The sequence below is a fragment of the Panthera onca genome, chromosome B1 (genome assembly GCF_046562875.1).
Source record: "Panthera onca isolate mPanOnc1 chromosome B1, mPanOnc1 haplotype 2, whole genome shotgun sequence".
Taxonomy (NCBI): domain Eukaryota; kingdom Metazoa; phylum Chordata; class Mammalia; order Carnivora; family Felidae; genus Panthera; species Panthera onca.
The window spans coordinates 71,346,590-71,373,793 of NC_138342.1; the positions used below are offsets into that span (position 1 = coordinate 71,346,590).

General features: G+C 39.0%; 2 protein-coding genes across 9 annotated transcripts in view; one reads left to right on the forward strand and one right to left on the reverse strand.

Moving 5' to 3' along the window:
- PTPN13 (protein tyrosine phosphatase non-receptor type 13) overlaps nt 1–16,678 on the forward strand; it is a 231,141-nt gene extending 214,463 nt beyond the window's left edge. For 6 of the 7 annotated variants that reach the window (XM_060655667.3, XM_060655665.2, XM_060655666.3 and 3 more), the window contains 8 exons: nt 668–723; nt 3,295–3,401; nt 4,961–5,109; nt 6,569–6,659; nt 9,201–9,538; nt 10,523–10,738; nt 13,122–13,184; nt 15,984–16,678. In XM_060655667.3, the coding sequence (XP_060511650.2) occupies nt 668–723; nt 3,295–3,401; nt 4,961–5,109; nt 6,569–6,659; nt 9,201–9,538; nt 10,523–10,738; nt 13,122–13,184; nt 15,984–16,079 (1,116 nt within the window). In that variant the 3' untranslated portion in view covers nt 16,080–16,678. The remainder of the gene's footprint in view (nt 1–667; nt 724–3,294; nt 3,402–4,960; nt 5,110–6,568; nt 6,660–9,200; nt 9,539–10,522; nt 10,739–13,121; nt 13,185–15,983) is intronic. The other variant, XM_078445941.2, reaches the window with a different exon arrangement.
- Nucleotides 16,679–23,710: 7,032 nt separating this feature from the next.
- Nucleotides 23,711–27,204, reverse strand: part of SLC10A6 (solute carrier family 10 member 6) — a 48,861-nt gene continuing 45,367 nt past the window's right edge. For both annotated transcript variants that reach the window (XM_078445938.2, XM_060655682.2), the window contains one exon: nt 23,711–24,895. In XM_078445938.2, the coding sequence (XP_078302064.1) occupies nt 24,681–24,895 (215 nt within the window). In that variant the 3' untranslated portion in view covers nt 23,711–24,680. The remainder of the gene's footprint in view (nt 24,896–27,204) is intronic.

A 27,204-nucleotide genomic window follows, 5' to 3' on the forward strand; every position in this document is an offset into this window, starting at 1 on the left:
ACAAATAAAAGCAAATGGATTATGGAGGTAAACAGCAGCCAGATAATTCAGGGTCTTGAAATGAAAGGACTGTCCCATTTGTTAAGATAATTTGTCCTAATAAAGATTGGAATGTAAGATTTATTAATCATCTAAGAATGAAACTTGTCATCTTCTGATTGTAGCAAACTGCACTTGCAGTATTTGGGTCTCTGAGACACCATGCTCACTTAAAGTATGAGCTGATTGGTCTATGTTCTCCACAGAAGGACCCATCACTTTAATAATAAAAGGGCAAGATAATTTAACACACTGAAAATTACTAAGATTTTTCTGGAGAGCCCATTTTCAGATTTTAAAATTGAAGTAGTGTAAAAATATATACTGAATATGCATGTCTAATCATACTTCAGCTATACATCTTGTCTTCTCCTTACCTCTGTACCATTAATATCCCTTATGAGAAATGAAAAGCCAGTCAGTAAGTGGGACCAGCAAAACTCTTGGGCCACTGAAGATGCCTTAGCCACAGTTTGACATTAATTGAATGTCATACGTGTGTTTGTTATATGAGGATGGACATGACAGAAAATATAGGAAATAAGTAACAGAAACAAATTGAACACTGAGATTGTTTGATTTTTTTTTTACAATGGGCTAATGTAATTTTTATTTCTCTTTATTGTAGTCTATCAAAATGAATGGCTGTGAAGAATATTATGAAGAAAAAGTAAAAAGTGAAAGGTAAGAAAATAATCCCTTAAAGTATATAACAGGGGCACCTGGGTGGCTCCATCAGTTGAGCATCTGACTTTGGCTCAGGTCATGATGTCACAGTTCATGAGTTCGAGCCCCATGTCAGGCTCTGTACTGACAGCTCAGAGCCTGAAGCCTGCTTCAGATTTTGTGTCTCCCTCTCTCTCTCTGCCCCTCCCCCACATGTTCATTCCCCCTCCTTCTCTCTCTCTCTCTCTCTCTCTCTCTCTCTCTCTCTCTCTCAAAAATAAATAAACATTTAAAAAAATTAAAGTATAAAAATTCCATTGCTTTTTAGAAGTGCTCTGAGGTGGGGGTACCTGGCTGACTCAGTTGGTGGAGCATGTGACTATTGATCTCCGGGTCATGAGTTCAAACCCCACCCTGGGTGTCGAGATTACTTAAAAAATAAAATCTTTAAAAAAAAAAAAAAAAAGGTGTTCTGAAGATTTTCATTTAGATGTTGCTTTTGAAATTAATTTATTCTTTTCCAATGAAATGAGAATGTTGACTAAATTATGGACCTATGGCTGAATATTAAGAATGTTTTTAAAATACTGTTATAAGGGTTCAGGTGGCATGTGACAATGTATTTGTTATAACATTCCTCCAAAAAACAGTATCCTTGACCATGGGGAAAAAATGAAAGAAAGGTCTAAAAGGGAAAGTGCCAACAATGAGGAAAGTCTGGCAAATATCTGGGCCAGCTGCCAATAATTGTAAAGATACAAGCTCTTCCCTGTTAGGCAAGGGAAGGGGAGGAAGGAGGTCGGGGAAACTAGTATATCTAATTTATTTGAATGGCAGTTAGAAACCCTATTAACATATAAATTTTATCTACATGTTACTAATTCTCGGATACACTTTCTTTTTGATTTTAACATTTCTGAAATCATGAAGGGCCTTACAACCATCAATATAATTTCTTCCTTAATGTGAACAAAATAATAGTGTATCTTACAACGATGAGCGTCAAAGATTCAAAGAATTGTAATACATAACCTTCAATCTAGCAATTTCATTTCCAAAAAAATGGCTCCCACTACCACATGTGTGCAAAGACATTTCTACAAAAATGTAATTGCAACATCATTTATACTTGTAAAAAAATAATTACACAAAATAAATTAGGGTATACGCCTACAAGCACCCATGAAACACTAAAGCAGCTAATCAAAGGAATGATAAAGGAGGGAATGCCTGACGGAAGGATCTCCAAACTATACCCTTGCAAACAAAATATATTTATTACATGACAAAAGCAACCTCATTGATGCAGAACTTGCAAATTAAATGTTAATTGCAACCCATAATTATCTGGAACAGAGGAAAACATTCACCATAAAAGCAACATAATTGCTACCCCGTTATTGATGTTGTGGGACCATTGTACATGTCTTGTTTTAATGGTCTATACTAATGTTGTTTTGTTCCCCCTGAATATCATAAAATGCAAAAATGTGTTCAGCCTTTTACATTATGCTTTTTCATCTCATTGCTAAACTTTTGTCCTGCCTGGATTCTCTTTTCTAGCCATCCACCCTACCAGCAAGATGGCATCTACTGTGTACCCCTAGAATAATGGGAACTTGTACTGTGTTTTATTACATTACCTGAGTGTCCTGATGCAGAAATGTCCCTCCAGCCTCCACTTGTAGCAAAAGACAGATGTGCATCAACAGAGACTTCTATAAATAAATTAAGATACATCCATATGGTACAATAATAGTAGGTAGCTATTAAAAAGACACAGAGAGCTCTACTGACACAGTTGTAATTGGTTATCTGTGTTGAAGCGGGCAACAAACCACTTTCTCTGTCTCCAAGGGACGCCTTCAGTCTAACGTCCAAAGACAGGATTTGTTTGAAAATAAATTTTAGACTATATTAAACAATTCTGTACTTCAGTTTAATTTACATCTATCAATAAATCTTAGGACTTGTAGGCTTGGGTTTTTCAAATCAGATCATCTGTTTTTTTGTTTTTTTAATTTTCTTAACATTTACTTATTTTTGAGAGACAGAGAGAGACAGAGCATGAGCAGGGGAGGGGCAGAGAGAGAGGGAGACACAGAATCTGAAGCAGGCTCCAGGCCCTGACCTTTCAACACAGAGCCCGACGTGGGGCTCGAACTCACAAACCACAAGATCATGACCTGAGCCAAAGTCAGATGCTTAACCGACTGAGCTACCCAGGCGCCCCCAGACGATCTGTTTTTAAATATCTTGATAATTGTATAGGAAATAAGGAGTTCAAGGATATTCTTTGAGAGAGAGAGAGAGAGAGAGAGAGCATGCATGTACACATGAGTGGGAGAGGGGCAGAAAGAGAGAGAGAGAGAGAATGAAGGAGAGAATCCCAAGAAGGCTCCACACTGTCAGCACAGAGCCCAATGCGGGGCTCAATCCCATGAACCATGAGATCATGAGCTGAGCTGAAACCAAGAGTCGGACACCTAACCGACTGAGCCACTTGGGTGTCCCTCAGGGATATAATATTTAAATGCATTTGGGGGACAAAACTGAAGAAAATATTACAAACGTGTTTTGTTGTCATAGCTTGATTCAAAAGCCACAAGAAAGGAAGACTGATGGTGACAATGAAGTGGCCTGGGCAAGTGATGAATTGCCAATGGAAACAACAAACCTTGAGGATTCCAATAAAGGCAAGAATTTTATAAGCCATTTTTTTCATCAAAAGCAATGGATAAAAAAATAAGTGTTTGAAAATCACAGTTTTCAGAATACAGAGATATGCTATTTCTCTATATGTGTGCATTATTTGGTTCTATACATTAAATGAAATTACATAGGCAAACATCAGCATTCAGTTCTCTAAATAGGTATTTGCACAGTTGGAGGCTAAAATTCTCAGTGGCTTGAAGTAAAACACACAAATAAATGTGTAAATATGTTAATTGGAAACACAAAGTCACAGTTTTGCCAATCTGGAACGAGAAGTCAAGGAGTACATTTAATTTATAATAAAACAGGTAGAATCGCTCAAAGAGGGAAAATTATTACCCTTGAATCTCAACCTCATTTTTTAAAAGCAAGAGTCAATTGCTGTGTCCTGTTACTGCCTCTGTGACTTTTAACTGAGCCAGTAGAGAAATGAAGCTCTATTCAGTGTTGCATTTCTCTTTTTTTATAGAAGGCAGTGTTACACTAATGCAACAAAAGACATGGTTTTGTAATTTGAAGTGTTAGTTGTTAAAGGAAATTAAAGTAGTTGAATGAACACCTTTTTGATTTATGTGGACTGTTAGTGTCCGTGATGGTGCTTTTGTCAAATCCCGTAGCCCATGCCCATCTCCAGTGTTTGAGCTCCCATCGCCTTTATGCTCAGTTCTGTAAAAGTTTACAACTACTTTCAAGGAGTGAATTCTGTGTTTACAACTAGCCTTCACCCCACCAGATGTTCCATTTCTTGAGATATTGTACAGCCTCCTATGGCCTACAGAGCCTGGCATTATTGTTATCTATGTAGTAACTGTCATCAGAATGCTTTAGTTAACTAATTTACAGGTATGTCTGCAAAGTGACACTTATGCAGACTATAGCAAGAACTCCCTCCTACTTTTTTCCAGGATAACAGTTGCTTTCTGATACAAGTAGTTTCCACAGAGCAGGTACTAAATTAGATACATATCTCTTCTAAGACACTGATATCACTTACTTGATAAGCTCCTGAAGACCCCAACGTTTCACTTGTATTGATAAAACTGTCAAATGCCAGAGATACTGGCACTGAGTACCAAGGGTACTTGGTAGAGAGGGTAAGAGAGAGGAGGGTAGAGAGAGGAGACATCAGTGTTTCTAATGCAATGTCCCATTATGAAGAATTTCTGAAGCATCCCACTTCATCTTTTCCCCATGTGCTTGGAAGCTAATTAAAGTGCAAAGCAGTAAGAGGGACTAGATACGTTCTCATCAAGAAAATAGTGCCATCTGAGTCAAGAGAAGCAAAAAAAAAAAAAAAAAAAAAATTCAAACTCTTCTAGAAACTGTAAGTACACAAGAGCCAAGGGCCTTGCCATGGCCAAGATTTTCCTATGTTGATTGTAGGTATCTGCCCACCTGTTCTATTGCCTTATTAATTCTAAAGACTCTTCCTTTGGTAAAAATAGAGGAGGTAAGAACATGCGCAAATCCGTTCCCTTATTGGCTAAATCAATTACGTGGGAATTTTTTTTTTAAACATCGACTGCTGTCTTCCTGTTAGATCATCCGTTTCTGACAAATGAGGAGCTTGCTGCAGTCCCCATCGTCAAAGTGCCCCCCTCCGGTAAATACACCGGTACCAAGTTGAAATCAGTCATTCGAATGTTGCGAGGTTTGTTAGATCAAGGGATTCCTTCTAAGGAGCTGGAGGTAAGTGGCTTCTGCCAGTGATTCTTTATCAAAGTTTTATATGCAGGGTTAGGAGAAATTTTGAAAAGGCCCATTACCTCACAACTCTACTTCCAACTACAAGCACCATCCTGTCCTGTCTAGCAGGAAATTAATTTTTCCAGTTAGGATCCTAATAGTACTGGTTTAAAGAGATCTCTTTAGCTGCTTTGAAGCTTGATAAATCTCCCGAAAGACTACCCTTCCTGCCTCATAGTAGTGATAAAGAGGCTTTTTTTTTTCAAGTTAAGTGTCAATTCCAACCATCCACTAAACTTCATAATTAATACACTGTTGATGTAGTTCATTAGCAGTAGTTTCTAGTTTAATACAGCTCCAGAAATATGCCCCTCAGTTCAAAGAGGCAATGGTTCAGAGCCCTTGCTCATGTCATCTTGCTGGCAACATCCATATTTACCATGAGACAAAAGAGGAATGTAGCACCCCTGTGGTTTTGGGGTTTACCTGGCTCATCTCTCTCAAACCATATACTTGCTTTGCCTACTTCCTGAGCTTTTCATAACCACTGAAGTGAAAGGAGCTAACTTCTCCTGAGAGCTTCTGCAATGTGCTAGATGCTTTGTATTAAATACTCACAATAATGTAACTCCCATTAATAGATTTGGAAACAAGCTCACAATAGTTGAGGTATACTCTCCTCCATTTTGCAGAAATGATTTCTTTCTTTAAGGTTTAAATGTCACCACCCCACAGACCTGCCATCACAACCCTTTATAAAGTAAATCTTTATTTTTCTCTAACACAGTAGCTTGTTAAGTTCTTGACACATATATCACAGTATGTTTACTTCTCTACTGCCTCTTTCGCCCAATGGTCTGAAAGCTCTAGGAGAACCAGAATCATATCTTCCTTCTCACTACTGTATTCCCAGCACTTATTACAGTGCCCTGCATCTAGTAGGCATTTTCAATATATATTTGTCAAATGGATGGATGGATGGATGGATGGATGAATGAGTGGATGAAAAGTGACAAAGAGTTGACGTTAAAACATAGGACTGTCTAACCACAACTCTACCATAAAGGTTATTCTATGACCCCACAGACAGTATTGTCAAAAAATTCTGCTCCATCTCATTTTTTAAGTGCAAGTTGTTTTTATAAGTTGTTTTTTTCCCTAAAATATAATTACAGACCTTTTTAGACTGAAATGTAAAATTAAGATACAAAGTACAGCCTCACAAAATTAGTTGAGTGACTACAACATGTTAAAGATATTTGCAGAAATATATTTCAAATATCAGATTAATATTGGGATTTTAGGCTTGCTTATCTTGCCAGGACAGATCTATTTCTTAACATTCAGCGTCTGCCCTGATCAGTAGCCAGTTTTGCACCCTGCGTATTTAACGTATTTGCAATTATTACTGAATTCCTGCTTATTTCAACAAATTTAACTTTATTTCCATTTTTGCTTGCAGAATCTTCAAGAATTAAAACCTTTGGATCAGTGTCTAATTGGACAAACTAAGGAAAACAGAAGAAAGAATCGATATAAAAATATACTTCCCTGTAAGTTCCAATTTGGCTTCAAATCAAATGTATGTCTAATATAATTTGAACTGATTGAAAGCTTTTATGCTAGTTTACCTATTTCTCACATAAGTGTGTGTGCACACACACAAGCACATATTCAGAGATTTACATAAGTAACAAATACATTTAGATATAGAATGTGAATTCCTTTTCAAATCATCTATGATATACTGAAAATCACACTGAGGAATCTTAAATATTTCTTCAGACATTTGTGAGTTTTTACAGCATAGTATTAGAAATTAATCGGTGATGCCAAATCAGTAATTTTAAAGTCTTCTTGAAAATATGAAATCAACTTCTGGATGAGTGGTTTCTTAGTTCATGTGTCATGCCAACATCTATTTATTCCACTCACTTTATGGTAGAGAAACGTCTCTGATATATGTGCATGTGGCTGCAGTGGTACCAACGGTGGTACTACCAGGTTGCATTATAGTTTGAACTGTTTCAGGTACAGGAAGGAAAAAAAGCAGTTCCTTTTTACCCACATTTTACCCATTCCACCAATCACCATATGATTTTTTAAATTATATCTGTTTGTAGCCGAAATATCAATGTCTAGCAACTTTTTGTTTTCTTTAGCCATTTCTCATCGTAATGATCAGCCACATATCTATGTATTAGCACATTGGATTCCACCATGTGTGACACAATGAGCCTATCCTCAAGGAAGTCATAAATTCAAAGACCCGTAACGGAGCCAATAGTGACAAATCATGCAATAAATAATAGCTGAATTTTTTCAACCCAAGACAGAAGACACAAAATTTATTTTGGCAAACTTCCTGCGAAAAGTGAATCTTAACATCTTAAAAATTAAATTGAGGGGTGCCTGAGTGGCACAGTCAGTTGGGCATCCGACTCTTGATTTACAGGTCATTATTTCTTTGTGGGATTGAGCTCCACGTCAGGCTCTGCACTGACAATGTGGAGCCTGCTTGGGATTCTCTCTCTCCCTCTCTTTCTGCATATCCCCCACTCATGTGCGCACGTGCTCTCTCTCAAAATAAACTTAAATAAATACACATGAAATTGATAATGGTTCAGTATAAAGTAGGTGGGAATTATTTCAGGCAAAAAGAAAAAGAAATGGTCAGACTAGTATCTTAAAATCAAATGGAGTAAGCCATGAATCTAAAACTACTGAGTGGATTTATTGCCATGAGTTATGATGTAAAAGTCAAGTAATTGAAGGGCAATTGATGGAGGACTTTGAAACCTATTAATAAAGTCATAATTTGATAATCCTAGAAATTACCAGTTAAATTTATAAATGTTTTAAGTAGAAATGGCTTCTGATGTGTAAGTACATACAAATTAATTATCTTGGATAAGATGGCTTACATATACTTTCACTGGTTTGAAAATTTATATCCTGACTATGAAATTACCATCAGACAAAGACAAGAGCCTACATACCTGGAGAATAAAGTGAGCTACCTTTTGGTTTATTGTGTTTATAGTTGGCTGCTGATTTAAAAGAACATAATTTAATTAGATGAGCAAGAGGTAATTATGCCAATTATACTTATAATAAGTACTTTAGTAAACTCAGTATAATATTAATATTTGTTTCATGAAATAATCTTTTGGCATTGTCATTCATTAAATTCAGTCTTATTGTCATCATTAAGATAAGGATGGATAAGAAATAGTAAAGTTAAGTTTGTTTCTCTAGGAACTTGTTAAGAAGTTCTAAATGTATTAATTTATAAATTTCAGTTTTTCAGCCAAATCTATGTACATAATATCTAATTGTCTGTCAAACTCATTGAGTTGACATCTTAGATATACTTGTAATGAGTGAAATGGGTAAATATAAAATGATTTGGCTATACTATAATTTGAAAATATGCTTTTATTAAAATGTGTTTTTGACTTCATTTATGGCTCTGAGGAATTTCTCATAATCTTTGAGTGACCCTGTTTGTAAGGTTCTTGTTTAAAAATGCATGATACAGGGGTGCCTGGGTGGCTCAGTCAGTTAAGTGTCGGACTCATGATCTTACGGTTCACGAGATCGAGCCTGTGTTGGGCTCTGAGCTGACAGTATAGAGCCTGCTTGGAATTCTTTCTCTCCTCTCTTTCTGCCCCTCTCCCACTTGAGCTTGCAAGCATACACAGTCTATCTCTCTTCAAATAATTTTAAAACCTTGAAAAAAAAAGAAATAGAACAAATTCTTTAAAAAATAAATAGAGTGGCTCAGTCAGTTAAGCATCTGACTCTTGATTACTGCTCAGGTCATGAGCTCATGGTTGGTGAGTTTAAGCTCTGCATTGAGCTCTGTGTTGACAGTGTGAAGTCTGCTTGGGCTTCTTTCTTTCTCTCTGCCACTCCCCCACTTGTGTGCTCTGTCACTGTCTTGCTCTCTCTCTTTCAAAATAAATAAACTGAAAGAAAGAAAGAAAGAAAGAAAGAAAGAAAGAAAGAAAGAAAGAAAGAGGAAGGAAGGAAGGAAAAGAAAGAAAAATGCATGATACAGATGGCTCTGTTTTGTGGTGGAAAATTCACAGATGACGCCACAAGAGTGCCTCTTGGAGATGAAGGTGGATATATCAACGCCAGCTTCATTAAGATACCAGTGGGAAAAGAAGAGTTTGTTTACATTGCCTGCCAAGGACCTCTCCCTACAACTGTTGGAGATTTCTGGCAGATGATTTGGGAACAAAAATCCACAGTGATAGCCATGATGACCCAAGAAGTAGAAGGGGAAAAAATCAAATGCCAGCGCTATTGGCCTAATATCCTGGGCAAAACAACCATGGTCAGTGACAGGCTTCGGCTGGCTCTTGTGAGAATGCAGCAGCTGAAGGGCTTTGTCGTCAGGGCAATGGCCCTAGAAGATATTCAGGTAAGCAAATTAAATCTTTCCATCTCCCAAGGCTTATCTCCTACTTGGAATGTAGGCCTAGATTCTTTCTTTGATAGCATCAGTGTATTCCTAAATGAAAGCCAGCAACTTCTGGGTTCCCATTTCAGTGGCACTAATGTCACCCATTATTTTTTATTTAATGTAAACTTAAATGTGACCCTCTTCATGACTTCTACCAAGCCGTTTCCTCCAGTATGTACTGTATTAGAATGAAAATGAGAACACAGGACTCTTAAGGTTACCATCTATCATCCTTTGCGTAGTGATACAACAGAATGGCTCGAAGCTATGTGCTAGAAATGTTTTGGTTTTTTTTTTAAGGTCAAACCTCTCAGTAGAGTGAGTAAAACTTTTTAAAAAATCTCTAAGTATCAAGTACTCCCCCATAAACAACATATTTAGTTTACTTGCTAATGAGGAAATACTAATGTTGATGGTGCTGTGGAAAAAACCCTAAAGGAGTTGACGAAGCCATAGGGATGGGGGAGGGTAGATTTCAGTCAGAAAGAGCAAGTGCAGAGGCCCTAGGCTTGAACTGTGCCTTAGTGTTTTTAAAGAGCCGCAAAGAGGTCTCTGTGGCCATAAGGAGCAGGTTAGGTCTGAGAGTAGCTGGGCCAAATTGTGTAAGGCAATTAAGCCATTGCAATGACTTTGGCTTTTATGCAGAGTGAGTTAAAAGTGCAGTCATTTAGAAAAGGTTGTTATTCACATCAAAATGTAATTTGCTTTTAGGATTTCCAAAAAGTAGTTTTTACCAGTATTTAAAATGTGGATTTAGCAACCTCCTTGATAAAGACCCTCCATGTGTTGTTTGATAGAGTCTTTTTGTCTCTTTCACCTTTCCTTTCATCCGATCCAATGGGCAAGTCAAAATTTGAAAGAACAGTATATTATTAAGAATTAAAACTTATGTGTGAACAATACAGTATGCCTTTATCTATTTCTTTTGTTGTACAATTTCAGACAGGAGAGACGCGGCATATTTCTCATCTGAATTTCACTGCCTGGCCAGACCACGATACACCTTCTCAGCCAGACGACTTGCTCACTTTTATCTCTTACATGAGACACATTCATAAATCGGGCCCAATCATCACACACTGCAGTGCTGGCATTGGACGTTCAGGGACCCTGATATGCATAGATGTGGTTTTAGGATTAATCAGTCAAGATCTTGACGTGAGTACAAGATATAGGCTGAAACTAGGGCCACCTGAGTGGCTCAGTTTGTTAAGCATCTGTCTCTTGATTTCAGCTCAGGTCTCATGGTCATGATTTTACAGTCATGAGATCAAGCCCCACGTCAGGCTCTGCACTGGGTGTGGAGCCTACTTAAGATTCTCTCTCTCTCTCTCTCTCTCTCTCTCTCTCTCTTTCTTTCTCCCTCTGCCCTTTCCTCACTTGTGCTCACTCTGTCTCTCTCTGAAAAAAAAAAAAAAAGTTATAGGCTGAACTAGCATTTGACCAGAACTAATGGTAAAATCTAATTTTTAATAGTGTGATATAATCTTGGAATTTTTTATTTAGCAGTTTCTATAAATCTCTCAATTTTCTTACTTCATCAAATTATAATTTAGTAAATGTTGTTCAAAACTACCCAGATCATAATCAAGAAGAAATAATACTTCAAATTTATATTTGATTTTTTGTTTTGTTGTTGTTGTTGTTTTTATTTTTTATTTATTTTTTGGGAGAGCGCAAGCAGGGGAGGGGCAGAGAGAGAGGGACAGAGGATCTGAAGCGGGCCTAGCACTGACAGGCTGACAGCAGTGAGCCCAGTACAGGGCTCAAACTCATGATTCATGAGATCATGACCTGAGCTGAAGGTCGCTCAGCTGACTGAGCCACCCAGGTGCCCCAAATTTATATTTGTTTTACTGGTTTTAACTGTGCTCAAAAGTCCCTTATGCACTATTGCATGTTACTCTTTATAGTCTGTAGGCTTGTATAAGATAAAGTCAGTGTCACCATCATACTTAGGAATAGAAATATTGAAGCACTGGGGCTGGTTCAGTTGGTAGAGCAAGCAACTCTTTATCTTGGGGTCCTAAGTTCAAGCCTTACATTGAGTTCGAGCTTACTTTATATATATATATACATATATGTATATATGTATACATATATTTTGTGCATATATATATATATATATATGCACAAAAGAAAGTATATTGGGGCACCTGAGTGGCTCAGTCGGTTAAGCATCCAACTTTGACTCAGGTCATGATCTCTCAGTTCATGAGTTCAAGCCCTGCGTCAGAGTCTGTGCTGACAGCTCAGAGCCTGGAGCCTGCTTCAGATTCTGTGTCTCCCACTCTCTCTGCCCCTCCCCTACTCTCTCTTTCTCTCTCTCTCTCTCTCTCAAAAATAAACATTAAAAAACAATTTTTTAAAAAAAGACATTCTTTTTTTGTTACTGTTACCTGTAGGTGGAAAATGTATTTAATATTTTAATATTTATTTAATATAAATAATATATTTATTTTAAATATTTTAATATTTATTAAAATATTTAAATTATATTAAATATAATAACTATTATTATAAGTTTATATTTAATAATTTATATTATATTATATATTATATAAATTTAATAATATATTTATATTAAATTATAAATTTAATTTATAAATAAATTAAATAAAATAAATAAAATCTTTAAATTTATATTAATATTAATATATTAATATTTATTTTAAATATTTTGATATTTAAAAAATATTACTCAGTAAACAAAATTACTGATTACAATCTTATTAAAATTAAATTAGTATAAACCTTACTTACAATGTTAGAACATCTTACTGTATATAAGCAATTAAAATCATCATGTCTTAAAGAATTTTGGTTAAAAGCAGTTCTGTCTTGCTCTTCACACAGTATTGTATCTACCATTAATGATTTAAGTGGAACAAAACAAAACAGTCTATTTCTCCCTTGTTTCAAACTGCTAACATCAGTGAAAATAAAAAGATCAGGAATTTCATTCTGAAAAGCAAACTGCAGGAAAAATAGCTTGCCTTGTGTTTTTTTAAGGGTGATATGAGGGGGCACCTGAGTGACTCAGTCAGTTTAAGCATCCGATTTTGACTCGGGTCATGATCTCACGGTTTGTGGATTCAAGCCCCGCATCAGGCTCTGTGCTGACAGCTGAGAGCCTGGAGCCTGCTTCAGATTCTGTGTCTCCCTCTCTCTCTCTCTCTGTCCCTTCCTCATTTGTGCTCTCACTCTCTCTCAAAAATAAATAAATAAACTCAAAAAAAATTTTTTTTTAATAAAATAAATGGTGATATTAGAAATAAGTCAAATTCCAGAGGGAAGACAATTTCTGTTTGGGACTTTCAAATAAAACAACTTCCCCTAATTCTTACAAAGAACATAAATAAAATTATGAAATGATGGCAGAGTTAGTCCATTGACTTATTTTGTCTGGAACAATTTCCCAAAGCTGCTATAAGGGGAAGGAGAATGAGATATAGAAATCTATAGAAGTCCTTCCTCTGTGAACCTTTGGGGTTCAGATTCGGTGACACTTTCTCTAACGGATAGCCATTTCCTTTGGCAGTTTGACATCTCTGACCTCGTGCGCTGCATGAGACTGCAAAGACATGGGATGGTTCAGACAGAGGTGAGTCTTGGTGTCTTCTAATTAGGATTTTCATGAGGATTCGGATCTTTTCAGAGTTCTGGTTAAACCATTTCTCTTCTTAATGGGCCTTCACATTATTCCTTAAAACCAAACATCTGTGGTAGTGAGGGACTGTTTTTTTTTTTCTTTAAGCATGAGGACTAATTCAGAAAAAAATGAAAATATTTAAATTTTGCCTTTTAATTTTTTAAAAAATGAAGAAAAAGGGAGTGCCTGGGTGGCTTAGTCAGTTGAGCATCCAACTCTTGATTCTTCTTGGGTTGAGATCCCAGGGTTGTGGGATCGAGCCCTGCATCTGGTTCCATGCTGAACATGGAGGCTGCTTGGGCTTCTCTCTCTCGCTCTTGCTCTCGCTCTCGCTCTCACTCTCACTCTCTCCCCCTCTCCTCCCTCCCTCCCCATCTGCCCCCCCCATCTCTAAAAAATAAGAAAAGGGGCGCCTGGTGGCTCAATTGGTTAAGCATCCAACTTCAGCTCAGGTCATGATCTCATAGCTCGTGGGTTCAAACCCCATGTCGGGCTCTGTGATAACATCTCAGAGCCTGGAACCTGCTTCGGATTCTGTGTCTCCCTCTCTCTCTGCCCCAGCCCCACTCATGTTCTGTCTCTCTCCATCTCTTAAAAATAAGTAAACATTAAAATAAATATTTTTAATAAAAATACTTTTTTTTTTTTTTTAGTTTTTTAAAAATGAGTGCATCTGCACTGCAAAGAACAGGGGGGCATGTTGGGGCAACAATTGGGGATGGTACCAAATAGCATATAATTAGTGGCATTCTTTCCCCGTTTCCAACTTAAAGATGTTAAAGGTAACATTCTTGCTACAGAAATTCCCCGAGAGGGAATGGATTCAGCAGCACTGAGCAGAAGGCCAGAAGGCAGGCTGGAGTTGCTTAGCTTGGACGAGGCACTCTTGGGGGAGAGTGAATGTGTGGATCTGTATCTCCTGTTTTGATCATGTTCATTTCAAACGATGATAACAAACCATGGGTTATATCACCCACTGACCTACAGACTTGTATCTTTCCAAGAACTGCATTATGTAGATTATCTGTCTGTTCTGAGCAGTTCCACTATTCTTATTGTTTGTATTGTAGGGAGGGATATGGAAGCTTTTTATATGTCTGTAAGTTCACATTTCTCTTCCTCCTGAAGAATATAAAAGTTTATGACTATCTTTAAAATTAAAGTTTGCCTGCCTTCCATTCATGTACACTTTTAATTCAACTTAAATCTCCTAAATATTAAGCTGATACACATTTTTTAGGTAAAGAGAACCTACTGATCTGAATAAGTTCTTTATACCCAGGAAATTCATTCACTCAACAGACACTTATTTACTGAGTGTCTGCTGTGGACCAGGCATGCTTCTAGGTACTTGGAGCACATCTGTGAATGACACAAAGATCCCTGCTAGAATAGCAAAGATCTTCTCAAGGGGTGGTGAGGAGGAAGACAGATATTAGGCACACTAAGTAAGTTATCTAAGATCTTTGAAAGCAATAAGTACTTTAGAGGGGAAAAAAAATAGATCAGGGCAAAGAGGAAGCATGGTGGCAGGCTGGGAGAGGTGCTTTCAATAGGGGGCAGCACTGAGAAAGTGACACTGGAGCCAAGATCTGAAGGAAGGGCAGTGCGGGTCATTGGCTATCTGACAGTAAGAGCATTTCAGGCAGACAGAACCACCCATGTGGAGATCTGAGGCAGGAGCAGGTCTTGCGTGTTTAAACATGGCCATGGCTGGTGTGGCTGAGGTGGAAAAGGGAAGTGACAGGACCAGGGCCTGGGCTTTCTTCTGAGTGATGTGGAGCCATCATAGGATGTGGACTGACCTGATCTGAGTCACATTTTAAAGGTCCTCTCTGGCTACTGTGCTAAAACAATACGGGATTTGGGGAGGAGGCTACAGGGTTTGAAGCAGGTAGGTCCATTAGGTGGCAGGTGTGGTGCAGACTGGAGTGGTGGATATAGGGGGAAGGGGGCATCATGGGAAATAGGTTTGCTAACGGTTTGTTTGTGGCGTGCGAGAAAGTCAAAGATGAACTTGTGCAAAATGTGGGGAAGTCAAAGTACAGAGAAGCAAAAAGGAAACGAAAGGGTGACTTGTATTCCTACTCTCCAGAATTGTCAACATTTTAGGGAACGTTCTTACATTCTTTAGTCCAAACAAGTGCACAGGCATGACTGCTCTGAATGAGTTTCAACTGTAGTTGTTTTATTGCTTTCCATTTAGTATATCGTGAATTAATTCCTTGTATAACAAGAAAACTCAGATCGCTGCACCATCAACTAAACAGAGAGTAATTTCACCAAAAAAAAAAAAAAAAGTTAATTTGGAAAGACTTTGATTCTTTGATTTCCATATTCTTTTGTTCCAAATATTTCAAGAAAATTATTTTGTGTGGTGTCTTGGGTTTTGACATTTCAGAACATCAAGATGAGCTCAATAAACTCTACAGGAAATTTTGTAGGAAGTTTATTTTTCCCTTATAAAAGCAAATCATAAATATTACCAAAACACAAAACATAAAAGTGGCGTACCACAGACAATTTCGGTTGGGACTCTGGGATATTTCCACCCCCAAGGCTTTTCCCCTCCTCGTTTTGTCCATCCAGTTTCAGCTTCTTATAATTTTTATGATACTGCACAATTCTATGTCCTGCGTCTTAATAGTAACTATAACAAAATTCTCCATATTTCCAAAATTACTCATGACGTATCTATTTCACATTATAAATCTAGAATCTGTCTCTTTTTTTTTTCTCTTTTGGCCATAGGATCAGTATATTTTCTGCTATCAGGTCATCCTTTATGTTCTGACGCGTCTTCAAGCTAAAGAAGAGCAAACAGAACAGCCACAGCTTCTGAAATAACAGGAAAAGAACAGCCTTCTGGATGCTTCTTCATCTCTCCCCCAACCTCCAACAGATTTTCCTGCTCCCTGTTTAAAATAATGATCACAGGGCCGCAAGTCCATACAACATTATTATGCTTATTCTCCTCTACCTTAGAGGGGCATTCTTCACAACAACGATGGTGAAATGCTGTATTTTTACAGCTACTTCAGCCTGTGATGATAATTTAAAATTTTTTAGCACTAACTGAACAATGCAGATCTTAGCGATGATTAAGGCAGCCTTTGATTATAGTTGACATTGTTACAAAGACACACACACCAAGTCTATTTTTAATGCACCAATCTTGTTGATAGCAAAATTCTTTTCCAGTATTTTAATAGAGTTATTTTATAGGAGATACTTGAAACCAGTATTTAAGCTTTAAATGACAGTAATATTGGAATAGAAAAACGTAGCAAATGTTTACTGTATCAGTTTCTGATGTTTACTATATAGAATTTCCTATAATATATTTATATACTTTTTCATGAAAATGGAGTTATCAGATACATTTGTAACTGCATTATCTGTTATGCTTCATCTCACTCTGTAAATAAAAATACATCTTAAAAATATGAGCAAGCCAAAGTGTGTGCGGACAAATTCAACATTTTCAGTGTGTTATTTCTTAACACCCAGGCACTGGGGAGACAAGAACTTCTGGACCCCAACTTCCCATCTCCCCAACTTGGCCCCAGGCGTGCCGGCCCCAGGGACCAAGAGTGGTGTTAGAAACCCTGCTGGATCTTCATCAGGGTCTGACGTGAGGGTCATGTCCTGACCGACAGTAGCTAAGACATTCAGTCTCCCTTCCTTCCGCCTCGCTGTGAGTGGTGCCAGCTTACTGTGCCTCATACATAAATCAGAATACTTTCAAGTTCTAATTGTGGTAAAACTCAGAATATCTAAGCTGACAAGGGGTAATCAAGGAAAACAATATCACATTTCCTGGGAGGTTATATTTGGTTCTGCCTGAAGGGAAAGAGATCTGCCTCAAAGAGCCTGCTTCTGATTCTCAGTACCGACCGCTGCGCGTCCCTCAGTCCTAATTCTGTCAGCAGTTTTCCATTCAGCTGTGAGTGATGACATCTCGAAACCTGGGACACTGCTCCGTTCATCCTCATGGGACTAACCAGTTCTGAACTAGTCAACTTGAATTTCTGATCTCACCCAAGTGCAATGATTGGATGGAAACTAATCCTGAGTATCTGAGGCTGTTTGAAGGCAGAAGACACCAGGGTCTGCACAGAGGGCCACAGTGTTACAGTTGACTCCCCACCTGGTCAGAAGTAGTTACAAATCTGGCAACAGAAGCATCCACGCCACCATTCCTACCTCAGAGCAGTTTTTACAGGGGCACCTGGGTGGCTCAGTCAGTGGAGTGTCGGACTCTTGGTTTTGGCTCAGGTCATGATCTCACAGTTCGTGAGATTGAGCCCCACATCGGGCTCTGCGCTGACAACATGGAGCCTGCTTGGGATTCTCTCTCTCTCTCTCTCTCTCTCTCTCTCTCTCTCTGTGCCTCCTCTGTGCACTTTCTCTCTACCTGTCTTTCTCCCTCAAAATAAATAATAAAATTTAAATTAAAAAAAAAAAGAACAGGTTTTGTAGATTGCATTGTAGCTGAAGACTTCATTTGGGAGAAAAGGGTTCTATTGCTTTAAAAGATATTTGGAAACCTCTGTTCTGAGTGAGTTGGAATCCTGAGGCCTTGTTTTCCTGTCATAAGCACAGGAAACCAGGCCAGCAGGGCTCTGGGAGGCAGTACAGCTGGAGATGATTAGCTATCATCTGAAGTCAACAGAGATGGGAGAGCGGAAAGCTGAAGAAGGATCCTTTTCTGGAAAGAATGTAGCTAGGAAATGGAAACTGTGGCAAGAAAATGTGGTTTCAGTTTACAACCCCTGAATGGAAACTTCATTATAGTAAACATGTTACTGCTCTCATCTGGGCCCTGGCTCCCACTGCCATAGAATGGAAGGAGACCTTTGCTAGGGCCACTCTGGTTAGAAAGCATGGCAATGCCACAGAGCCAGAGTGGCACATGAAGGCACTCAAATATCGAATGAATAAACACCACTTGGCTCTTAACACACATTAGGTACCTAAGCACTATAAAATATACACCAGAACATAATGGCTCAAACATAATAGAAGCTTGCTTCTCATTTCCTTAACACTGCTGGGCAGGTAAACAACTAAGCAAGATAGCTCTCTCCAGTGTGCAGGAACCCAGGTTGACAGAGGTTCTGCAGTCAACACACAACTTCCAAGGTCATCCTGGGAATTGTCTCCATTCCCCCAGCCAGAAAGGGGAAAGAGCATAGAGGACCACCTGTGGGGGATTTTAGGAGCTGGGCAGGCCTAGAAGCAAGGTACAACATTGCCTCTCATTCCTTCAGCCAGAACTGGCCAAACGCTGCCCCTGAGTACTAGGAAGCTGGGAAACGAGTTGGCCGAACAGCTGTTCCCCATGATAACTCTATGCTACAGAAGGGGAAGCACAGATTGTGATGGAATCTGTGTATAAAACTAAAGTATGTTGTAAAAGAATGGTATCTTGGGCCACCTGGGTCACTCAGTCGGTTAAACATCCAATTCTCGATTTCAGCTCCTGTCGCAATCCCAGGGTCTGAGATCAAGCCCTACATCAGACTGTGCTAAGCACGGAGCCTGCTTAAGATTCTCTCTCTCCCTTTGTCCCTCCCCTGTTCACGCCTTCTCCCTCTCTCTCTAAGAAAAACTAAAAATTTTAAAATTTTTGTGAAAAGAATCGTATCTTAAGTATAGTCTTAAGCATTGCAAGATTAGAAACAGCACTTATCTGGGGCACGCGGGTGGCTCAGTGGGTTAAGCATCCGTCTCTCAGTTTCAGCTCAGGTCATGATCTCACAGCTTCGTGGGTGTGAGCCCCACATCGGGCTCTCTGTTGGCAGTGTGGAGCCTGCTTGGGATTCTCTCTCTCCTTCTCTCTCTCTGCCCCTCCCCCTCTTGGGCTATCTCTCAGAATGAATAAACTTATAAAAACAAAAACGCATTTATCCCCAAATCACAACTTTGGTAAATGTCATTGATAAAAGTATTTCTGAATTACGTTCAAAGGAGAAAAATGGCTGTTGAGAAAAAATCAGGTGTTCACATCTATGGTTCCAGATAGCCTGCTTGATCTCTTGCTTTTAAAATGACAAGTTATCAGGGTGTCTGGGTGGCTCAGTCGGTTAAGCATCTGACTTTGACTCAGGTCATGATCTCATGGTTTGTGAGTTTGAGCCCCGCATTGGGCTCTGTGCTATAACAGCTCATGGCCTGGAGCCTGCTTCAGATTCTGTGTCTCCCTCTCTCTGCCCCTCCTCCACTTGTGCTCTGTCTCTCAAAAATAAATAATGAAAAAAATTTTTTTAGTGATTAGTTATCTAAGTGCAATCTGATAGATTCAAGAAATTAGGGGCGCCTGGGTGGCTTGGTCGGTTAAACGTCCGACTTCGGCTCAGGTCATGATCTCACGGTCCGTGAGTTCGAGCCCTACGTCGGGCTCTGTGCTGACAGCTCAGAGCCTGGGGCCTGTTTCAGATTCTGTGTCTCCCTCTCTCTCTGCCCCTCCCCTGTTCATGCTCTGTCTCAAAAATAAATAAACGTTAAAAAAAAAAAAAGAAAGAAATTAAAAGAACAGTTTACCAAAGCTATCCTCTGGTGATAGATGCCTTGACAGTGAAAGAATGTGTTTCCATTTTACATTAATTCAGAAATATTTAAGGTACTTTGTTATGGTGGAGATAAATGTAACAAATTATGCATTGACCTGCATAATATTTTAAAGTCAATGTAAATTGTAACATATTAACTTGGAATTACATTTGACTGCAAGTTGTCAAAAGCTAGCCAAACAAGCTTCTACAAATCAGAGATTTCTGTCCTTAAGAAAACAAATTCAAGGGGTTCCTGGGTAGTTCAGTCAATTGAGTGTCTGACTCTTGGTTTCAGCTCACGTCATGATCTCACAGTTTGTGAGTTCAAGCCCCGCATTGGGCTCTGTGCTAACAGCACAGAGCCTGCTAGGGATTCTCTGCCCCTCCCCTGCTCACTCTCTCTCTCAAAATAAATAAATAAACATTAAAAATTAACTTAAAAATTCAAAAGTAGGCAGTTGCTGGCATTGATTCTATAGTTCAAGAATGCCAACAGATACATAGTTATCCTGACCTTTGCTTCGCTGTCTGGAAATGGCTGCTTCAGCTCCAGCTACTTTATCCATATTCTAGGAACGAAATAGTATTGACAAGGAGAAAGAGTCCATCAGTCCCTCTGGCAAGAAAGCAAAATTTTCCAAAAATCACAAGCAGACTTCACTCCTATCTTATTAGCAAGAACTGTGTCACATGACCATCTCCAACTTCAAGAAAGCTATTTTTAGCTACATATCGCTTCCCTGAACAAAATCTTGGTTCTGTTAAGAAGGACAAAGGAAACAATACCTATATGGTAGCAGTGTGTGCCTTTCCAGTTCTCCCAGTTTCCACCATTCCTTAGTAGCTAACACGGTGTCCATCTTCTAAGATCTCCCTGACCCCAGAGGTATCTGAATTTATAGCTGTTGAAAATTCACAGACCAGAAGTATTTGAAAGTGATCTTCAGGGGGGACTGGGCGGCTCACTTGGTTAAGCATCCGACTCTTGATTTTGGCTCTGGTCATGTTCTCATGGTTTGTGGGATCGAGCCCTGCATCGAGCTCTGCACTGACAACATGCAGCCTGCTTGCAATTCTCTCTCTGCCCCTCCCCCATCAATAAACATTTTTAAAGACATTCATACTTTTTTTTTTTTTTAACGTTTATTCATTTTTGAGAGACAGAGTACTAGCCGTGGGGTGGGGCGGGGGGGCGGGGGGGGCGGGGTAGAGGGCGGCAGAGAGAAAGAGAGGGAAGACACAGAATCTGAAGCAGGCTCTAGGCTCTGAGTTGTCAGCATAATGTGGGGCTGGAACCCATGAACCGTGAGATCATGACCTGAGCCAAAGTTGGACGCTTAACGGACAGAACCACCTAGGTGCCCCAATAAACATTTTTCTTAAAGTAGTCTCCAGCTTCATGGGTTTAGAAACCTAATTATATCCATTCACGCAAAATTCAGTATATTCTAGAGATCATGCTAAGCAAATCTCAGGATGCCTGCTGATAAGTCATGTTGCCAGTTTCTTAGCTTAGCTCTATCCAGCAGAATAAGTGATCGTTCAGGTTGGGCTCCTCCAGGTGGGCAAAGTACACACAAAGGCTGGTCAGAAGGTTGCTTAGAGGCTAAGATATGACCCATTGAACTGTGTTAGGCCAAACTACCCTTTGTACTCCAGGATGAATTATGACTGCACAAGGAAGGGAAAGGTTCACAACACTCACTGAGCACTTCCCATGTATTAAACCAGGTATTTTCAAGGTGTTTAGGGTTGAATGTTACCACCCTTTTCAAGAGAGGAAACTGAAGTTCAGAGGGACCGTCACGGGCCCGGTGTTGCCCAAATAACAGAGCTGGAATTCAATGTGAAGTTGGCCTGACTTCATCCCACTACTCCCAAGGCATCCTAGCTTTTTAAGTGGAACAAAGCAAGTGGCCCTGGCAAAGCCATGTGCTTCCCACTGTGCTGTGCTGCCTCAAGTATCCAGCGGCTCTTTTCAGGACATAGAGCTGGACTCATTCTGCTTGGCATAGTTCTCTGGCCCCACTGCTGAGCTTTATATAGGCACTGGCTTTCATGAACCCATAATTATTTAAATCAGTTAAATAATTAAATCAGTTAGAATACAATTTATTCAGTTAGAGCCTTTTTTTATTTATTTTTTTATTTTTTTTAGTTACATTCTTCATGCTAAAGGTAACTGTAGCCTCCAGGACAACATGACCGTTTCCAGTTCTCAGTGACACGTTTACAAACCGTTTCTGGAGATGGCAGTCTTCTGATGGGACTACTTTCAGACCCTTACATTGATTTGTGTCATGTCTGTCTTAAGTGATGGCTTTTGGTGGTCTTATCCCCATACCAGTCCTGACTATTGTAAATACTGACCACGTACTTAATGCTTTCGGAACAGAGCATTGGATTTCACCACTTTGTGTTAGGTGCCTAGGTAGAGAAACAATTTACAAATTCATTGTCTATGGATTCTTTAAAATTCATGTTAATGCTCGTTTTAGGACAGGGAATCTCTGTGAATGCCCAACTCCACTGACTGTGTTCATTGCAGGGATCTAGTCCCACTAAAGTGTGAACCATGCCAGCAGGAATCCTTCCTGCCTCATTACTGCCCCATGTCCCAAGTGCCTGTACACAGCACAGACTAGCTTCTCAACACCTAAACATTTATCAGGTGGATAAATGGAAATCCTCACATAGTAAAGCAGCAGTTGAGAATTAACAAACATGTCACAGTCTGCATAGTTCTTTTCCGTATAAATATACCTGTGACACTTACTGAGGCTCTTTCTGTACTATCACAAAGATGTTCTTGGGGCACCTCGGTGGCTCAGTCGGCTGAGCATCTGACTTGGCCTCAGGTCATGGTCTCATGGTCTGTGAGTTTGAGCCCCGCATCGGGCTCTGTGCTGACAGCTCAGAGCCTGGAGCCTGCTGTAGATTCTGTGTCTCCCTCTCTCTCTGCCCCTCCCCCACTCGTGCTCTGTCTCTTTCTGTCTCAAAAATAAAGGTTTAAAAAAAATTTTTTTAAAGATGTTCTTAATTGTCATGAGAATACCTTAATAATCGTTATCATTATATTAACCTACAGGCTCTGGGGAATGCTTACAAAATAAAATTGCCAAGCACTAAATCTCAGACAATATACTTTCTCACACATTTCAAACCTTACAAATAAGAATAGACAGAGAAAAATGGAACTAAATACAGCCCCAACAAACACACATTATATAGGAAATTATGTGAGAAAGGTGGCATTTCGAATCAGTGGAGAAAAGATGAATGGTTCAATATATGATGTTGGAGCAGTTAGTCATAAAAAAAATGTAGATTCTTAACACAACATACAAAAACGTAAATTCAAAATGGAATAAACATGTTTAGCTCATACAAGTAATAGAAAAATATTTGGGAAATATTTTTAATAATGTCAGAATAAAGGAAGAAGGGTTTTACCTACTCCCAGACAGCACATACAGCAGATGGTAAATACAGGTACAAACCCCCAAATAGAACACATTGCAAAGGGGCTAAATACGTTCTCAAAAAGAAATACTATCATAATTCACAATCCACACAAAGATAGAACATTTGACAGATATCAAGGTCAAAAAAACATTTTTCAATAGACTAATAAACTAAATATATAAAAAAATATAAAACTTCCATACAGCAAAAGACATAGAAAAACAAAAGCTGAAAGATTAAAAGTGGGCAAAATGTTGACATAATAGGTCAAGGTGTCACTATCCATGATGTGCTACAATGTTATCAATCAAAAAGGAAAAATTATAATAGTAAGGCAGGCAAAGGACCTGAATAGGCAAGTGGTCATGGAAAATACTCTAATTCACTTATTTTTTAAACGCAATTGTAAATGAGATATTTTCACAAATCAGAACTGATCATTCTTTAGACTGGTGCAACCATGGGAAAGCCAGGCCCACTCAGTCACTTCTTACATCACCAGAGAGCAGCCTGACCAATATCTTAATATGCACCTGGCCTGGCTGTTCAAGTCATAGGAAGTAATCCTCCAAAAACGCTCGCACAGCAGTACGGGTGTTCATAGCAGCATTAGAATACCAGTGGATTGAAAGCTATCTAAATGTCCACAAATAAGGAATGGTTAAATAAATTACAGTACTTCTATGCAATGGAACACTTCTATGAAGCCACGGTTCTAAAGAATGAGGTAGGTCAACAATGACTGACATGTAAAGATGCTCCATAATGCATCATTGATTTATGAAATAGTACATATGGAATGATCTCAATCTATGGAATGTTTCTTAAAATGATATATAAGCAAAAAGTGTTTGTATATTGTGCCTATCATTAGGGACTGAAAATATGGGGCATTCACATTTTAACCACAAGTGGTCGTTAAATTCCCTCTAAATTTATTTTGCATCTACAGTCCCAAAAGATTTCCAAGCCCTAAAAAAAATTATTATTATTTGAGAAATGGCCTCATTTTTTATGGGAACTGTATGCTTCCTCCCCAGTGCTCCAAAGAACCTGTCCAAAAATCAAGTGGGTCCAGACTCTGTTCTTTCCCTGCTGCAGGCAGTGGAATCTCCTCTACAGAGTCCTAGGTCTCAGGAAAATTAAGATCCAGGATGACTTTGCATAACAGTGTTACTCTTCACTACGTGGGAAGACAAGAACACACAGCAGCAGCTAGTAAATATATTGTGCAAACCCCCAAAAGACTCCCGGAAATAGGCAGAATACATTCTCAAAAATGGATCCTATGACAGTTCACAAACCACATGAAAATATAAATATCCGATATTCCCATAGGCCCTGCCAATGAGATCCAAACATCAGTTCTGCACTGTCTTTACTGGCCATTGAGGAAGACGGAGACCAGTCAGGCCAGCAACCCTTACTAGGTACCAGAAGAGATGTGGCCAGTTGGCTCAAGGGTTGTGTGGAGATCCATCGGCATTGATGGCCCAGAAGTTATGGTGACTTCCTCATTCACCTCCAAAAAAGCACCAGTCTCTTTGGGAGAAGTGGATTTCTTGTTATGGCAGCCTTCTTCACAACGTGTGTTCTTTTTTCTGTGTTCGTTCTTCAATCTCCTCTTGTACATCTTGTATGCTAGGTGTTAAAACATACAAGTACTAAAACATCACTTAGCAAACACTGTAATATAGTGATATTGTGTACTTGTCAATACTTTGGGGCTGTGTTTGCTTTGGGCCATATATGTGAAAATACACAGGAAAAAGAAGGAGAAAAAGAAAGGAAAAGAGATGGAAACAGGGGGTTCTGGTTCAAGGAGGCAACATAAGTAGATTCTGAACTCGCCTCCTCCCATAGACATGCTAAATGCCTCTGGGAAAAAGCCCAAACACTGTCAAAACAACCCCACTGTATCAGACAAATGAGAGAGAAACCACATGGGAATGAGTAGGAAAGGTCAAGTTATAATCTTGTCAGAAACCCCACCCAGAACCCACCCCCCCCCAGAAGCCCCACCCCAGACAGGGCCACCAAAAATCAGGAGGGAACTCAACACATGGAGCTTCTCCCTCAGGAACAAAGGACTCATACCCAACATCAGGTACCCCAACTTTTAAGACAGTCACCTGAGAGATGAGCTCCCAAAACATCTGGCTTTTAAGACCAACAGGTCTGGTACCCATGAGAACCACAGGGCTGTGCTGAATGGAGGAACTGTATGCCGACTCACCTGCCCCAGGGCCCAGCCCAGAAGCAGCCCTTTGAAAAGTGCCCAGAACTTTATGTGGAAGAGATTCATTTCTTCATTTTACAGCATCAGACTGAGAGGCAGGAAGAGAAACAGACATCCAGGTCCAGAAAGAGAATTTCAAATAAGACAAACTCAAAGAGAGCTATACCAAGACACATTATAATTAAAATGTCTAAAGTTAAAGACAAGGAAAGAATCATAAAGGTGGCAAGAGAAAACAACTTGTTACACATAGAGGAACCCCCTCTGAGGGTTGGCAGATTTTTCAGCAGAAACTTTGCAGACCAGAAGGAGTGGCATGATACATTCAAAGTGCTGGAAAAAAAAACAAAAACAAAACAAAAAACTCCCAACCAGGAACACCCTACTCACCAAACTTATCATTCAGAAGCAGAGGTGAAATAAAGAGTTTCCAAACAAGCAAAAGCTAAAGAGTTCATCAACACTTACAACTAATGTTAAAGGGTCTTTTTTAAGCTGAAAAGATAGGGTGCTAACTAGTAACAAAAATATATATGAAAGTATAGATCTCACTGGTAAAGGTAAATATATAGAAAGGTAGTGAATTAATCACTTATAAAGTTAGTATGAAGGTTAAATGACAAAAGTAGTAAATATAATTATAGCCACAATAATTAGTTAAGAAATATACAAAATAAAAAAAATGTAACATGTGACATCAGAAACATAAAACATGAAAGGGGATAAAAATGTATGGCCTTTGAATGTGTTCAAACTTAGGTTGTTACCAACTTAAAATAGACTTTTTTTTTTTTGAAAATTTATTTTTGAGAGAGAGAGACAGAGCACAAGTAGGGGAGGGGCAGAGAGGGAGGGAGACACAGAATTGGAAGCAGGCTCCAGACTCCTAGCTGTCAGCACAGAGCCCGACAGGGGTTGAACTCATGAACAGCGAGATCACGATCTGAGCCAAAGTCAGACGGTTAACCAACTGAGCCACCCAGGCATCTCTAGACCATTATAAATACAAGTTGTTAAATGTAAGCCTCATGGTAACCACCAAGAAGAAACCTTTAGCATATACACAAAAGATGAGAAAGGAGTCTAAGTACACCACTGAAAAAAGCCATCAAACCACAAAGGAAGAGAACAAAAGAAGAAAGGAACAGAGAGGAAATATAAAACAGCTAGAAAACAATGAATGTCAATGTCAGTAAGTACATACCTATTAATAATTACTTTAAATGTAAATGGACTAAATTCTCCAAAAAAAGACACAGAGTGGCTGAATGGATTGAAAAACAAGATCCAGAGCACCTGAGTGGCTCAGTTGGTTAAGCATCCAACTTCAGCTCGGGTCATGATTTTGCGGGTTCATGAATTCAAGCCCCACATCAGGCTCTCTGTTGTCAGCATGGACCCCACTTTGGATCCTCTGTCTTTCTCTCTCTGCCCTTTCCTCAGTCTCTCTCAAAAATAAGTAAACATTAAAAATAAATAAATAAATAAATAAATAAATAAACAAACATTTAAACAAACATTAAAAACATATTTAAAACATAAAAAAACTATAAAAAAAAAAAACAAGACCCATCTCTATGCTGCCTACAAGAGACTCACTTCAAATGTAACGATACACACAGAGTGAAAGTGAAGGGTTGGAGAAACATGTTTCATGCAAACAAAAAACAAAAGAAAGCTGAAGTAGCTATACTCATATCAGGCAAAATAA